Source organism: Gambusia affinis, linkage group LG17 (assembly GCF_019740435.1).
Source record: "Gambusia affinis linkage group LG17, SWU_Gaff_1.0, whole genome shotgun sequence".
Classification (NCBI taxonomy): domain Eukaryota; kingdom Metazoa; phylum Chordata; class Actinopteri; order Cyprinodontiformes; family Poeciliidae; genus Gambusia; species Gambusia affinis.
Genome location: NC_057884.1, coordinates 16129752 through 16145305, shown reverse-complemented (window position 1 = coordinate 16145305; position 15554 = coordinate 16129752). Strand labels below are relative to the sequence as shown.

The window sequence follows — 15554 nt, the reverse complement described above, 5'->3', positions numbered from 1 at the left end:
ACCCTGCAAATCTACAAAACAAGTCCAAATTAATGTAATCCTTTCACATTTTTCTCTATGTTCTCACCAATTTTATCTTAAAAATTGTTTGAGTTGACTGTAATTTTTCATATGCTGTCATTAATACAGTGCACGGATTTCACATCATTGCTGTAAAAAAAACTAGAAAACTGCGATGTCGATGTGCTGCAGTTCAATATTTATTGAACCCAAAACAAACAGTGGATGGGTAGGCAGAAAAGCATCAGTACAAGTTGAAAAAAAAAATACATTTCTGTTTCTAAAATCTTTTATAAAATAATAATAAGAAAAACTATATTTATAATAGCAGTTTTGTAAATGAAGTCTGTCTATTCTCCTGCATGGCTCAAAACCTCTTCAGACATTGATCCACGATACATTACCAGCTTTAAGAACGAGACAGCACACAGGGAATGACATATTTTAATAATCCTTTAAGCCAGACAGAAGTGTTGTCCCAACACTTCTCCTCTTCGTTCTAGTAAATGTGCAGCTGTTTCAAACTCCAGTGGGAAACTCTTGCTTTTAGTCGGCTTCAGGTCTCGCTCCATCAACTGAAAACAAGAAAATTAGGCACATTCCTGATCAGGCTACAGACATTTGTCGAACATGTGACAAATTCATTCTGATTCATACACAACATGCATTCATTTCTTTAATATTGACAAATTTAATGACTACTTAATGAAATTATCAAGAGTGGTTTATTCTTTCTCTAGCCTGAGAACCTAAAGCAAATCATAGAGCTGAAATGAAACCAATGCTCTGCTGTTGGACAAGAAAATGCTTCATTACCTCATAGGAGGTTATCTCCAGCACCTCACTGATGTCATCTTCTTGTTCTGACAGAGGTGTGTTGATCAACATTGCAGCTTTGGCCACATCTGGATGATAATGCTTCTGCAGTGTCTGTAAAATGGGTAACAAGAGACTGTCGAATGTCCCAAGCACTACCGTTACAGGAATCTATTATGGTTAGACTATTTTTCTGTAACATTAAATAATAAAGGCTGAATGATGACACAGTTTCTACCACTGCTGTCTTTTCTAGGTTTAAATCCAGGGACGTTTCCATGAGCCCATAGGAATAAAAAGATATAGAGAAGGGATGGCTAGCTGTTATACATAATATAGCTCATATTTCCCCAAAACCTAGAAGATTACTTTTCAAAACTTACCAGGTTACCTGGAATATACTTTGTACTTCCTGAAATTTTCAAGGAACTCACTGGTTAGTTTCTTATAATCTATTTTCCTGAGACTTGTTACATAATTTCCACGGAATGAGGAAGTTGCTTTTCAGAACGTTCCTTCAAATTACCGTACTGATTTAGAGCTGTTTTACTATGTAGTACTACCATTTTTTCTATATTTTTTTAGAACTAAAAACGAAATTTATAACATGTCAGTCAATCATCCAGATCATCCAGATAAAAACTAGACATTTTTGTTTTTTCCTGTCAAAGCAATTCCAGCATTACATCCTAGTTTAAAGACTAGCTTTTAACAGTTTTTAAACAGAGGCACATCATTACACCAGTTAACATGTCCATTTGCAACTGTTTCACACTTCTACTACAGCATTTGGAGCTTGTGTACATGTCACCAGTCTGATTTATGAATGCTGTTTTAAATGACAGTCTGTTTTTTAACACAGTTTTAAATACCATTCATTTTATTTTAGTACTTCTAAGTTGTGATGCAAAAGAATTAATAACACCAGCTGATGATTTCAAGTCCTGACAGTGTTTATAAAACTGAGTTTTTAACTATGAAAAATGAAAAAGAAATTACAATATGATTGATCAGACTGAAAAATTACAGGATGAGAAAAGAGAGTCAGTTTGAACAATTATACTGCTTGTTCTTTCCTTTACCATGAAAATATTTTTTTACCTTTTCCTTTGATTGCTTAAAGCTGCCAAACATCTGGTGCTTCAATGATGCAAACAATGCAACCATTAGCCCCAGTTTGGTGCAAAAACTTACCTTAATTTCCCACAAGCTGCTCTCTAAGGCATGACAAAGAGCTGGATCCACTTCTTCCATCACATACGGATCGTCAAGAAGCTCTGTCAATGTGAACAGGAACGGCTATAATTAATAATTTAACCTTTGTTGTGTTTAAGAAGCACCGTGCGCAGTAAACAACATTCTTATACATCGCTTTTAACAGTAATAATTTAAAGTTAAAAGCAGACCCAAGTAGCCATAAAGACAAATGTGACTCACCATCTTCTGAGCTGGGCTTGTGAATCAGAACTCTGCAGGATGGATGGCGCCGGATTAGGTTATAGATGAAAGGCAGCACTATAAGAAGAGCTGTGGGCGGAGCTGTAAGGGCCAGACGAGCCAGTCGTTTGGCGAACGCAGCCACCAGGTATACTGGCAGGTGACTGGAGACGAGCACAAACATTGCAAACACTTAATAAAGTAAGAACATTACATGTGTTTTGTGTGGGCAGAAATACACAAATACAAAGCAGCAAAGAGGGAATGGTCTCACCTGGAGCTAAGGAAAAGATTAGCCAGGTGAAAGAAGCGCGCCCTGTACTTCACATGGAAAACAGATGGCTCGAGAAGATTATACAACTTTTTATAGAAATCAGGATAATCTCTGCAAAGAAAACAAGAAAACCAAATGAAATAGTTTACTTTTTAATGTATCATTTAAAGATGAACTCAATTAGCTTTTCTTTGCTATGTCTGCTACTACTCAGTAAAAGAAACTTATTTGTTTTTATATGATACTCACAGATTGTGTTGATGGATGAGGACAAATAAGCCATTTAGGGCCAGCAGACTGATCGCCCCACCTATTAGAAAAGAACCACAATAGATTTATGTTTTTCATAAACACAGTATAGTCACTTACTCATTTTTATACATCTTTTCTAAGGATGCAAGCATTAATAATATTGTCATTTAAAAAGCTGTTCCAAACTTCAAATCCTAAATCAATCAATCAATAATACATTTATAAATGTATGTTTGAGACATTAAACACATCTTTAAAAGTTTTAAACATATATAGAGAACTCTGTATTTGTTAAAATAGGGAACCATCTCATCTGTTTAACATAGTTTTAGTTTATTAAACAAATCAAAAACAAGAATCTGCTGCAGAACATCTATTTGTTATAAACTTACCAACATCATAGGCAGCTGTCAAAAAGTCAATCATCAGTGTGGGTTTGCTCATGTGAGGCAAGATGGAGTCATGAAGGATCACTAAAATCTTTTTATACATGCTGCTGGGCAGCTATAACAGAAAGAGAGGTTTCAAAACACAGTGAGATTAAGGAAGTAATCAACAAGGTCAAAATGTTAAATGTGTACTTTAAAGATTTACCTTATACTTAAGAAAGCCCAGCCACATTTTCTCAAAGGCACGTTTGTGATCCTGAAGGGGAAACAGAGAATCACTCTGTTAAGTCAGTACAAATTTAAGACAAGTGGAGATAAGAGTTTAAATATTTCACTTACATGCAGCTTTGCAGCCTTCCAATCCTCATGCTTGGCTGGAAAAATTTTTTCAGGTTAGTGATATCCAAAAGAGTCTCAAAAAACATTTTCTTCTAAATAGTGACTGGTTAGTAAAAAACAAACCAGCTGTTCACTGCCAACTCTAACTACAATAGCACTTACCTTCCTGTTTGACCATAAAGTTGGTAAGCTCAGAGTCCTGGCTCGGCATGTTGATGTTCAACATAAGAGTGAACACGTTGGACTGATATACAGGCAAGACAACCTAAGACGAAAAAGCAAATTCAAATAAGGTAAATCACAGTAAAAACTGTCAATAATGAAAGATGCAAGTTGGCATTAATTGTTTCCCACCCCTTTGCTTTTGTCCATGACTGTGGCCACGTTGTCACGGATGGAGCTCATGACGTAGTAACGTACATCTTCCATCTCAAGGAACTCCTGGAACCTGGAGATCAGTAGGGAGTTGTCGGAGCTCTGAGACAGAATGTTGTGCACCACGGCCTGTCAGCAAAAGAAATCCAAAATGTCAAAAATTTCCTACACTTATGATTTTGAACTTTTTATAATAAGATGGGAACTCACTGACAGATCCAAAGAAAAGTGTGACATATTAATTAGTAATAACAAAACTGAAAAACTCTTACTTGGACCAGTTCTCTTGGGAAGCTGAAGTGTTCACTCCAGTCCAGGTCTTCCAGAGGATGCAGTCCTTGTCCAGCAGCAAATTTCATCAGGCAGCACAGCGAACTTTCCTATATCCAGATATAAGATATGCTTATGCTTACACTGCTATGAAAAAGTACTTGCTCCCTTACAAATTTAATCAGTGTTTTGCTCATTCTAACATTTTAATATTTTCTTTGTTCAAAAACAAAATTATGACAGCCAAAAATAACCAAAGTACGGTAAGTCATATTCTGTGGTAAGCAGAAGGTGTATATTATTATATATGTAATGTAAATCTCACATGTCAAACAAAGACCATCATCAATGCTAACAGGATTTCTGCTTTTATAAAATAAATAAATAAAATTTGCTAAACTCGAAGTTATCTCACCTTAACCTCATGTGTTTCATGGTTGAGATGCTCAAGCAGTATCTCCACACAGTTGTTGTAACGATGACGCATAAAAATCTTGTACTTTTCATCTGGGCTGTGCTCACCTGAAGTAGAATACAATAAAAAAGAAATTACACAACTTCAAGGCCCAATAACCCAAAGCTCACGTTTTAGAACAGGGTGATAAATGAGACAGAGTTACGCCCCACAGCTCATTTGTGAAGACTAAGGCCAAATGGAGATGCAAAACTAATCAAATCTACAATTTGTTTTGTCACATTTGACTAATCATATCTAATCAACAAACACTACTGCAGAATTACAGGCCGATCTCCAACCTCCCATTCATCAGCAAAGTTATTGAAAAAGCTGTGTTTAAACAATTAAATAGCTTCCTAATGATAACCAACCGCTCTTATTTTCTTCTTATAAAAATAAGAAGAAAATGCTAAGAGTGAACTCTCTTAGCCATAAGAGTTCACTCTTAGCATTTTCTTCTTAGTTTTATATTACAAAGAATTTTGCTTTATTCTAAACTTTATAAATGTTACAAATCACATTAGTTTATCAAATAAAACTGCACTACTGCAGTGTTGCATTAATTAAAATACCACCTTTGCCTATTATGTACCAAGTCAAATTATCTCTTCCAAGCAGGAAACACACTCAACAACACCTCTTACAATTCCTCTTAAATAAATATAAAATATACATTTTCTTTATTACTTTGTCTTTCGCTGGGGTACAGTGGCCTATCTTAATCACTCTTCAAAATAATAAATCTCAGAGAACAAGTCATTCAAGTATGACCAAGCCCTATAATAGGAGCAAAAGACAGAAAGTTAGAAACTACTGGTACACTGACAAACAATGCAAAAGCCTTTTGTATCCTATCATCACAAAGAATTTCTTAAGCACTAGTCTGACTTTATCGGAATAATTTGCGGGTCAGCAGAGATTGAACTTTTCAGCTATAAACACTCTAGGTGCATCTGCAGCACAAAAACATGAAGATGCAGCAGAGAAACTCCAGTATGGTGGAAAATCTGTGATGCTATGGGCCTGTTCCATTCAGGGGAACAGGAAAAAAGAGAAAAAAGAAAAAAAAACACAGAGTTTCCCAAATGGTCTTCAGAGGGTTTCATAAACTCCATCCACATGCTTCCAGAAGATCATGATAATTTCATAACATTACAACGATTTATTTCATATCTTAGAGGCAACAGCTTCCACCATCTCAACTGTTTAATTGAAAGCTTTAGATCATATCACTTACCTTTTATCGCCTCATCCTCACCAGGGAGCTTTCCGATAAATAGATCCTTTCTCTTCAGAAATGTACAGAACAGCTTGCAGCAGGCATCAACAGCGCAGGTAATGTCTTTCTCTTTTTCTGACTGTGTACATTTAGAAAGCAAACGTGGACAAGCATGCAGGCATTAGCTCAACGAAACGTGTATGCGGTATATGTTAATGTGTGCTGGGTGTTTAAATATTTTCTCACCTGAAGAAACTCCAGAATGTCAAAAACATCGTTGGCGTGTTTTCTACTTGTAAGTATACGCTCAACGGTACCTTCCAAGTCAATTTTGATCTTTTTTACATTTGCTTTAGAACTCACGTTGCGCTTTTTGGCCGGCGCCATGTTTGTTGACTGTGGTGCGTTCGCGTATCCACCGGAGAATAGGAAAAAGTGCATACACAACAACAGAAATGTGGATCGCAGTTTGCGTCGCGAGGACTCGTCGTGACCTCAATCTAAATCGAAAAATATTGAATGTGAGGAAAATCCTTCATGATTTCAGGATATTATCAAATTATATATTAGCTAAATTTGCTGCAAGAAATGCTGGAATTTGCCAAAAAAATGTAGAAAACAATATACACTGTTATAATTAGGGTCTTTAGTGCAATGCTCGCATACCTATTGTGCATTTCGGTGTGCAAGTGACTTAAATTGTCTATGTGGCTCGTCAAATAAGCCGCAACATCAAAACTGTTCATTTAAATTAGACCGACTTTGACAAATAATTCTGAAAAACTAAATTACACGGTGTTTCACGAGAAGGGAATTATTTAATAATGCTTTTATGCTTTTAATAAATATGTCCAAACTTTAAGAACATTTATTATTTATGCATATTATTGAACATTTTAAATTATTCTGGAAAGTATTAGTTATATAAAGTTTTAAATGTTTACCTTTGATGTATTACAATTTGCCTTTTGATAATTATTGTAAATAATTGTAGGTGACCATTTTAACGACAAACTTACTATTTAAACATAACCTGGAAATCTTCTAGTAACTCTTACTTTGCTGGATTAAAACGTGTCAACTGATGACAGTAGATGGTGCGCTCTAAAAAAAAAAAAAAAAAAAAAAAAAAAAACACTCAAAGGTTAAATTAGAAGGCATCTACTTCATAAAGTTTTAATTCAATACAAACAAATATCTTGGGGACATGATTGACTCAAAGGATTAAATTACTTTATTTTTTACTTGGTAAAAAATCAAGACACATAACCAGAAATGTTAGAAATAAATAAGAACCCAAAAAATAAAAGGTTTTTGTTTTAGGGTAAAATTCACAAATTGAATCTAATCAGAATTAAGATTTTAAAATGAGAATGGTATTTACTGTGTTTACCCAATTTTTGAAATTTCCCCTAAGACATTTATTGTTTGGGTAAACACAGAATGAGTACTGTTAATTAAGCATATATATATATATATAAATGTAAACAAAATAACCACTGAGAATTAAAAAGATGACATTAGATAACTGAGATGATTTTATTATGCCAGTTGTTAAACATAATTGTTCTTAATATTTAAAACAAAAAACAGAAATAATACCAAAAATTAAAAATAAAAAGGCCTCTCTCCAGTGACGGTCTAATCAGAGTCGTTCCCTTCATCTGCATTCTCCTGTAAAGAAAAATGGGACAAACATTTAGCTACAATATAACAATGTATTTATTTTTTCCCCCAATGCAATACATCTATTTCTCAAATTAATAACTCTGATGCACCTGTTTTTGGTCCTTATTGTCTTGTGTTACAGTAACTGTTGCTTCAAAGTCATGGATGGGAAGAGTGGCCATCCAGCTGACCATGGAACCCTCCTCACATTCAGTCTCGACAATGGTAGGATATATGTGAGCCTCTTTGAAGGCCTTGATCGCCTCCTCCTCGCGATCCCATTCTAGCTGCTCATGCAGACCGTCCCCTCCAAAGCGCTTGTTGTACCGATCAAAGTGAACTCTCTCGAGTACCAGACCGAGTCCCGGAGCTTTTGGGACGTCCACCTTCTCCTGACCCCAGCTTCGCTCCATCACCTCCTCCTTGGCGTAGCCTTTGATCACTGCGATCACCAAGCCGATCATCTTGCGAATCTGGTGCAGCATAAAGCTCTGGCCTCGCACGGTGATCACAGCGAACTCATAGTTGTTGCGGACAAAAGGCTCTCCGCAGGACATCTCTGTGATGTAGCGGCGGGCACTTGGGTCACTTGGAGCCTTCTGGGAGGTGAAATTGTGGAAGTTATGGGTCCCTTTGTAGAGGGCAAAAAGTTGGTTCACCTTCTGAAGAGTCTCTGCTTCTAGACGAAACGCCACTATGTTCTCAGTGTCATAGTCTTTAGGAGAAAAGGCTATAGTTGGGAGCATGTAGGCATATGTACGGGCATCACAGTTATTTTTTGAGTTAAATCCCTGGGTCACTCGCTTGAGCCCTGTCGCAGCAAAAAAATAATTACATCAGAAGCACATCCATGGATTCCAATCAAAGCTATTATAGGTGAATCAAGGTTTTGTAAACATTTGACCTGTCAATGCAGATTTTAGCACGTTAATGACTATAAATAACAGCATTTGCATTTTCTTTTTCATTTTACAGCATATTATTGTAGTGATTAGCATAGCACTGTGCATGACAGCCCTCATTTGAGCAATGCTTAAAGACAGAGTTTGGTTTGAAAGGCTCATAATCCATTTAGTGATGCAGATACAGAAGAGTGGTGAAACAGATTAATGATCTGAATCTTCAGTAACAACTACAGTAACAACTTGGATAAGGACCAATGTGACCTGTTAGTTCTTATGTATCAGACAGGGAAAACAAACTGAAAGTCAAACAGTCTTGTTCACCAGCAAATTTTCCAGTCCCTCTTATTTCTAATACAACAGTCTTACCAAGCACCCTGATCTGTGGTGGTAAATTCTCATTGATTTTTTCTATTATGTCCTCAATTAAACGAAGCTTCAGTGAAACCACTTGACCAGCAGCAGAAACACCCTAAAGAAAAATAAAAAAGTAACAATGTATCTGTTAAAAAAAACTTTACTAAATTTACAACATCCTACAAAATAAACATACCAGCATAGCTAACATCAAATAGGAGCAAAACAGCACACATTGCTTTAGTACTTAACTTTTATTAGCAACAATATGGTAAATGAAGACAAATAATTTTTTTTTTGTAGATTTTTTCCCCCCCATTAGTATTGCAATGCATATTTCAGGTGCATGCACACATACCTTGTCAGTTCTGGCACATCTTTGGAAGGACATCTTCCTCATGTCGTCACCATGATTTCCAGGAATGCAACCAGATTTAACTAGAGCAGTGACCAGATCATCTTCAATGGTTCTAAACTGGGAGTTTCCAGGATTTCTCTAAAAGAAAAAAGCAGGTGGACAGATAATATAATTAATAAAAGTTATCCATTAAAATACAATGACAAAAAAAGGTTGAGAATAATAAACAAGTGCCAAGTAGTGAGGTTTATTATTATTATTATCAGATATTTTTAAGTGTGGTTGGACTGGTCCACTTCTTATTAAGTTTAAGGTTTTTCCAACATTGTTACATGTAGTAAAGGAAAATACCTGCATGCCATAGTATCCCTTTCCAGAGTATGCCAAAAGAAGGACCACTTTCTTCTTTGGGTACCTCTTGTCATCTTCATTGTGCTCCCCTTCTGCTTTTATTCTCTTAGTGGCTCTCTCAGCTGAGTCCTCATTCACCTCATTTGGCCTTTTTAACAGCTTGGCTGTCTCTTGATCTCTGGCTTCTTCACTCATTGTGCACAAGAACTTTAAACCTGTAAATATAGCACTATACATTTGTGAAACCAGAAAACGAGACTACACCAGAAATAATAAATATGTAGATTTTTTTTTCTTGACTTACCGTTTTTCTCTAACAACTGTCTGTAGTTAACTAAGGCACTTAACAGTGATCGGGTTTTAAACATGTCAAGCTAAAAAACTCATCATAGGTTCCTGCAGCACCGTCGGCATGGAACCTGCTCCATCAGCTGAGAAAAAATATCGCGAGATGCGTTCATTAAACAGCCGGTAATTGTAACCCTTCGTAAATTTCGACGAACAGAGAAAGCGTGCCAAAAAACTTAAAGGTCCCGTATAAAATGTTGTATGTAACAATGAGAGATGTTCTCCTCAGTCACACATGGTGCTGCTAACTTTGACCTCAAAAATATCGCGAGAGTCCGTGTTTTCCACGGTAAGAGGAAACACGTGATCTCCAAAGAAGGCGGAAATAGGTTCCCTCTACCTCCGCATGCAGAATTGAGCTCCACGACAAGGTTAGTTTTATTTCAACATGTGGGTTTCTGTTTGTATATTAAGATTGCATGGAGAGAAACCTACTGGGGGCATTGTGTTGCAGGGTTTTTCCCCAGACTAATATCACCTTAGCTGTTTATTGAAATTAAACAATTGCATGCATCAGATGGACCGTGACTTATTGCTGTGTTTAGTCAATGCTCTCACTCAGTGACAGCTGTTCCAGGACTGCTCCCCACTGTTTATAGCTTATTTTATAGATTTATTAATTTAGTACAGGAGAAAATCATCAAGCTCTAAATTTAATTTTCTTAATTTTTTGAAAGTCATAAATGCATAAGAGAATGTCCACAATAGTTGTTAAAAAACGTGTTATTGCGTCCTAAATTTGTCCAAATTCCTTTACTTTCAGTCTTTGTTTTTAGACTAAACCATCAACCTGGTAACCTGCTGGTAACATACCAAAGAATCACCCTTTTTTGTTGTTTTTTTCTGTAATCCCTATAAAATATTCTAATTCATGCTTAACTGGATTATATATTTCCTTCTTTTGTACACAAAATTGAAAGCCAGTTAAATCACCAGCTTTTTATATTTGCTTTGTTCCCAGCCATTTATATTTATCTAGAACTGTAAGAATGCCTTTTTGTGTCCATGTACTTATGTACCTTATATTGTTTTTCTGAGCTGCTCTGCCTCTCATTCAGTGACATGCTAGGAGCTGTTAATGAATGAAGTGAACTTTCACCTGGGCTTTTCCATTTTGACTTAATTTGTGTTAAATAAATAATAAAATTCTGTATTTTTGAAGATTTTATGTACAGCTGGAGAATATAACATCAAAATTATGTGGATTTATCACAACTGATTTTACCATTGCCACATTTAGTAAAATTATCACAATTGCACTACCTTCTATAATTGCAACCCTGATTTGAGGTTTAAATACTTTTTGGATGTGTTAACGGCTATCCTTGCTATTTTGTCCTAATATACAAAACCATGGACTTGTTAATATGACTGCATATTAGGTTAGTCCAAAATGAGATTGAATGAAACTGTAAAAGTAATTAAAATCTTTAACTGCTGTTTCCCTGCACTACTTCCTGTTTCAGATGCATGTCTCAATCTTTGATCTTAACTCAAAGATTGCATTGGAAGAATGCAACACATGCTGTAACAAGCTGTTCCACTGCCCCATTTGCCCCAACTTTGACCCCACAGTGAAGGAAAGGATTGAGAAACACATGAACCATCACATTAGTCATGGTTTGCCTTACAAAGGTACGTTGGTATTATATGTAAGTGCCTGAATGTAAAGTGCGTTGTATAAGTATTTGTGGGCCATTTAACATTTTGTCATGTCACAACTTCAGTACATTGTGCAAGTAATAAACTTGTAATGCGATCTTATCTTGTCTCCAATGGTTACCTACCTTGATGGTGTGTTTACCTTCAACTCTGGTGAAGATAAAGATAATGTTCTTCCTGTCCTATGCTCTTATTTTATATTTGGCCATCATTTGATAGTTATTTGGTTTGCCTTTTGGATATTGTTGTATTAGAAATCATTTGTCAAATAAATAGCTGTGACTACTTAATAGCAACACTCACAAAGCACACTCCTATTATTCACCCTAAAAGGTTTGATATTTTCCATTCATTTATATTTTACATATTATGGTGCTTGTTTTTATCCAGACTGAGTAGGATTGGCGGACGCCCAGGCGCTTCGTGAAGAGGTTGTCAATGTTATCCAGGCTCTATCTACAGACTCCTAACTTCATGCAGCCTTCAGATTAACTCAAAAACAGTGTGTAGCTAGCTTCATGGGATTGGTTGCCATGCCCATGAAGCTGCACAGTACCTTTGGATTACCAACTGCAAAGCAAAATATATAAGGCCGAGGTGTAAAGCATGCAAACACTACACTCAAGAGCAGTTGATGTCAGTAAAATTAATTTGTGTGAATCAGTAAGTGACCCAATACTTTGGCAATTTGATGTATTCATTATATTGTTTCTGATACATTTTTGTTTTTACTTATTCAGACAAAATTTTACTCCGATGCAGCCTTCATTGTAGGCCACAGGGACATTTCCACTGCCCCATCTGTTCTAGAACAGTCATGCGCCGTTTGGATATGAAGAGGCATTTACTGTTATGTGAGGGATTTATGGAAAAAGATCCAAACCCAGAGCCATGTCTGCCACCCACCTCACCTCCTAAGGACCATCTTATTAAGCTACTTTCTTCACCGTCTATGAAATCTCTCCTGCAAGTCATCCCGCAATCCAAGAAACCGCTTCTGCAAGGTTCGCCATTTTCTGTGGAGCCTCTACTGCCTGATGCTGCACCCACTGTGAAGCCTTTTCTGCCATACGCAGCACCTGGTCCAGCAGCACCTGGTCCAGCGGCACCTGGTCCAGCGGCACCTGGTACAGCGGCACCTGGTCCAGCGGCACCTGGTCCTGCGGCACCTGGTCCTGCGGCACCTGGTCCTGCAGCACCTGGTCCTGTGGCACCTGGTCCAGTTTCTGATCCACAACCCTCTACATCTTCGGATGAACATTCCTATTCTCAAGCCTCTGGGCCTGATGTAACCATGGCTTATGGAAATGCAGTGAAATGCCCTCACTGTAATAATAATATTTACATGCTTATGTTCAACAAACCTCCCACTTTTAACATAAATAACTGAAAATTGCTTGATGAAAGTTTATTAAATAGTACAGTAAAAATCAAAGGAGAGATTGTACATATAGTTTTTATTGCTATGCCATGGGTTGATCTGTAATTAGGATTTATTCTGAGAAGAAACAGATTTATCTCTGAATGAATCATAAGCAGATGACCAGTGGTCATCCACTGAGAGGCAAGGTCTTTAGATAAGGGTAGTCTTTGACCCAACATGCATTAATTAATTAACATGCAATTGTTCGTTGTCTTGTTATTTTGTTTGGTTCTTGTACATAAAATGTAAAAAAACTGAAACATTTTTTACATATTTCTTAAATTGTTTTCAAGTTTAGTTGCAACCTGGGCTATATGGACAAATAAAATCTAAAAACATCACTATCAATGTTTTTACATGTCTTAAATAAAACCAAAAAGCTTAGAATAGTTAAGAATCCAATAATATGTTATTGTGAGAATGATTGAAAGGAATCATTAGTACATTATATTAAAAAAAAAACAAAAAACTTGTACAAATATTTTTTAATAACATGTTGACAGTTGAGGGTCAGATGTTCTCATCTCATAAAAGTCAGATTTATTAGGATCGTATTTTATTTTTTTAAGTTTTATCTTAGAAGATTAAATATAATTTGTTCATTGAACTTGTTTGAAACATGCTTATTTCATAAAAAACAAGGATTTCTGAATTTTATCAGCAGTCTTTCTCTTAACTATTTATGTCTAATAAAATAGCAATATGCCTGAAAATAGCATCCTTACTTTCATCAACTAGTTTTTCAAAGTTGGTCTGTGAAGGCCAGAAAAAACTAAGCCTGTATTATTGAGTTTGACCACTTGAGGGCAGCAATGTCGTATTAGTTTGAAATTCCTTCAATGTCATTGAAGGATGTATTTTTTCATGCATATCAAATTGTCCTTAAAAAAGTCATAATACTTTTAGGACAAAAAATGTTGCACCGAAAATTATTCAGCTTAGAGAACACAAGTGACAAAAGGCCAAACAGCACATGCATCTATAAGTCCGTCCATCCGTACATCCATCTGTACAGCTGTCTGTCTATCTAGATCCCAAAGGAACATGTTATGTTGTTTGTGTTATGGTATCCACTCAGTTTATTGTGTTGTGACTCATGTCACTGTCACATTTTGATAACCAGTTGAGTCAGATTTTGCTACCAAGAAAAATAAGCACTAGCCTTCCTGGGAAGTCTCTCCCAAGGACACCTTAACAAAACCTGTTTCTGGAGAAAAGTCTTAAGTATTTTATGTAAACTATCTCAATGTGGGACACTATCAGATAAATTGCATTTTTCCTACTACCTTATAACGTGCCAGAGTTGTCAGTTGGAGTCACAAACATGGTAGGGTGAAAACAGGATGTGATGTGGAACATACCATAGTGAGAACCACTTTATGTGATGTTGAGAATTCACCTGTTTAGCAATATATTTTTCAGGTCCTGTCATGCAGCTGTTACAGGATTGCTAAGTATCATGTCTTGCATATCTTACCTATATAATCTACTCAGTTTTACAAACCCAAAGTGAAAGTTAGGAAGAAAATGAATGCATACAAGGAGGAGAATGGAAATATTTAACTATCATTCTTGTGATTCTTGTGGTGCAACCAAGGTGGAGATAAACTGATAAACTGACAAATCACACTGTTGGGTGCATGAAAAATTACCTAGAAGTAATTTCATGTGTCAACAGGAATTTTGGAAGAATACTTTGTGACACTAATAATAGTCACAATTAAAACTAATTACACCCCACACAATGCATGGAGGAGTGGTTCCTGAATGACTGGTACCTGGTTGAGCTTCTTTTCTGCTATCCCATCCCCAACTACTGAGCAATTTCTAAAAATGTAATTTCTTCAGATTTCTCTGATGCTCTAGCTTAGTCTTGCAACTTTTAGATGTGTTCCTGCTTCAACACAACTGACTCAAATAATTAAGTAGTTTGCAAGACTTCATAGAACTTTCCTGCATACTTATGAGGCAATTCAGCCCCATAAGTACTTTTATTTATAGAAAGTAAAAGTCGATTAGTTCTTTACAACCAAGATATGTAGTCTTTGACCAACATGTTGAACCGTAGAGCACATCAGCAGGGGACCATGCCAGATGTCATCAAAAGAACAGTTCACCAAAGTATTACAATAACAGTTTGGAGAGACTTTACCTGGTTCAAGGAATCTCAATTTCAACTACAACAGTCAGATAGCAGTGTCAGTTTTTGGCATAAACTTAAATTAAAGAAGTCAAATTCAGAGTCTGAAACACCAACCAATGTGCCTAATATAGGATTGTATGTAAAATGTTACCCTATTGTAGCAAAAATTGGAATGAACAGCTTTTAGAAGATTTTACATCATGGATCAGCTCACGTATTATGCCATCTGTTGAAGGAAAGAACAATATTTTTTGTTGTTTTAAATATAGTTGGTTATTTGGGGATTAAAACAAACAATATTAATTTTGCTTTATTTATTTAGTTAGTTATTTTTTAATTACAATTTTTAATTTATTTAAAATTTTCTAGCATAAAAACTCATTGAATCAACTCACAAAATCATTTCAGGCAAAAAAGATGTCGACATCCCACTGCACTTTTTTTTTTGTCAAAAAGTGAAGTGAAATCCTTGCTAAACTATAATGGTAAATAAGATATATGAAGCATTAGACAG

General features: G+C 36.0%; 3 protein-coding genes across 3 annotated transcripts; 1 reads left to right on the top strand and 2 right to left on the bottom strand.

The window, feature by feature from the left end:
- Positions 1–170: 170 nt before the first annotated feature.
- noc4l (nucleolar complex associated 4 homolog) lies at positions 171–6309 on the bottom strand. Its single transcript, XM_044095745.1, has 15 exons — positions 6075–6309; positions 5847–5967; positions 4568–4674; positions 4155–4262; positions 3862–4011; positions 3670–3772; positions 3508–3542; positions 3374–3424; positions 3172–3283; positions 2777–2837; positions 2528–2638; positions 2254–2417; positions 2011–2093; positions 817–930; positions 171–575 (listed from the first exon to the last, which is right to left on the bottom strand). The coding sequence occupies exons 1-15, from the start codon at positions 6267–6269 to the stop codon at positions 456–458; spliced, it is 1635 nt and encodes a 544-aa protein (XP_043951680.1). The 5' UTR covers positions 6270–6309; the 3' UTR covers positions 171–455.
- Positions 6310–7039: 730 nt separating this feature from the next.
- pus1 (pseudouridine synthase 1) lies at positions 7040–10160 on the bottom strand. The gene is made up of 6 exons (XM_044144474.1): positions 9769–10160; positions 9465–9679; positions 9114–9251; positions 8768–8870; positions 7607–8307; positions 7040–7502 (listed from the first exon to the last, which is right to left on the bottom strand). Exons 1-6 carry the CDS (start codon positions 9830–9832, stop codon positions 7470–7472), a joined length of 1254 nt encoding a protein of 417 aa, XP_044000409.1. The 5' UTR covers positions 9833–10160; the 3' UTR covers positions 7040–7469.
- Positions 10109–13610, top strand: LOC122847109 (anther-specific proline-rich protein APG-like). The gene is made up of 3 exons (XM_044144475.1): positions 10109–10183; positions 11279–11447; positions 12215–13610. Exons 2-3 carry the CDS (start codon positions 11279–11281, stop codon positions 12862–12864), a joined length of 819 nt encoding a protein of 272 aa, XP_044000410.1. The 5' UTR covers positions 10109–10183; the 3' UTR covers positions 12865–13610.
- Positions 13611–15554: the final 1944 nt, after the last annotated feature.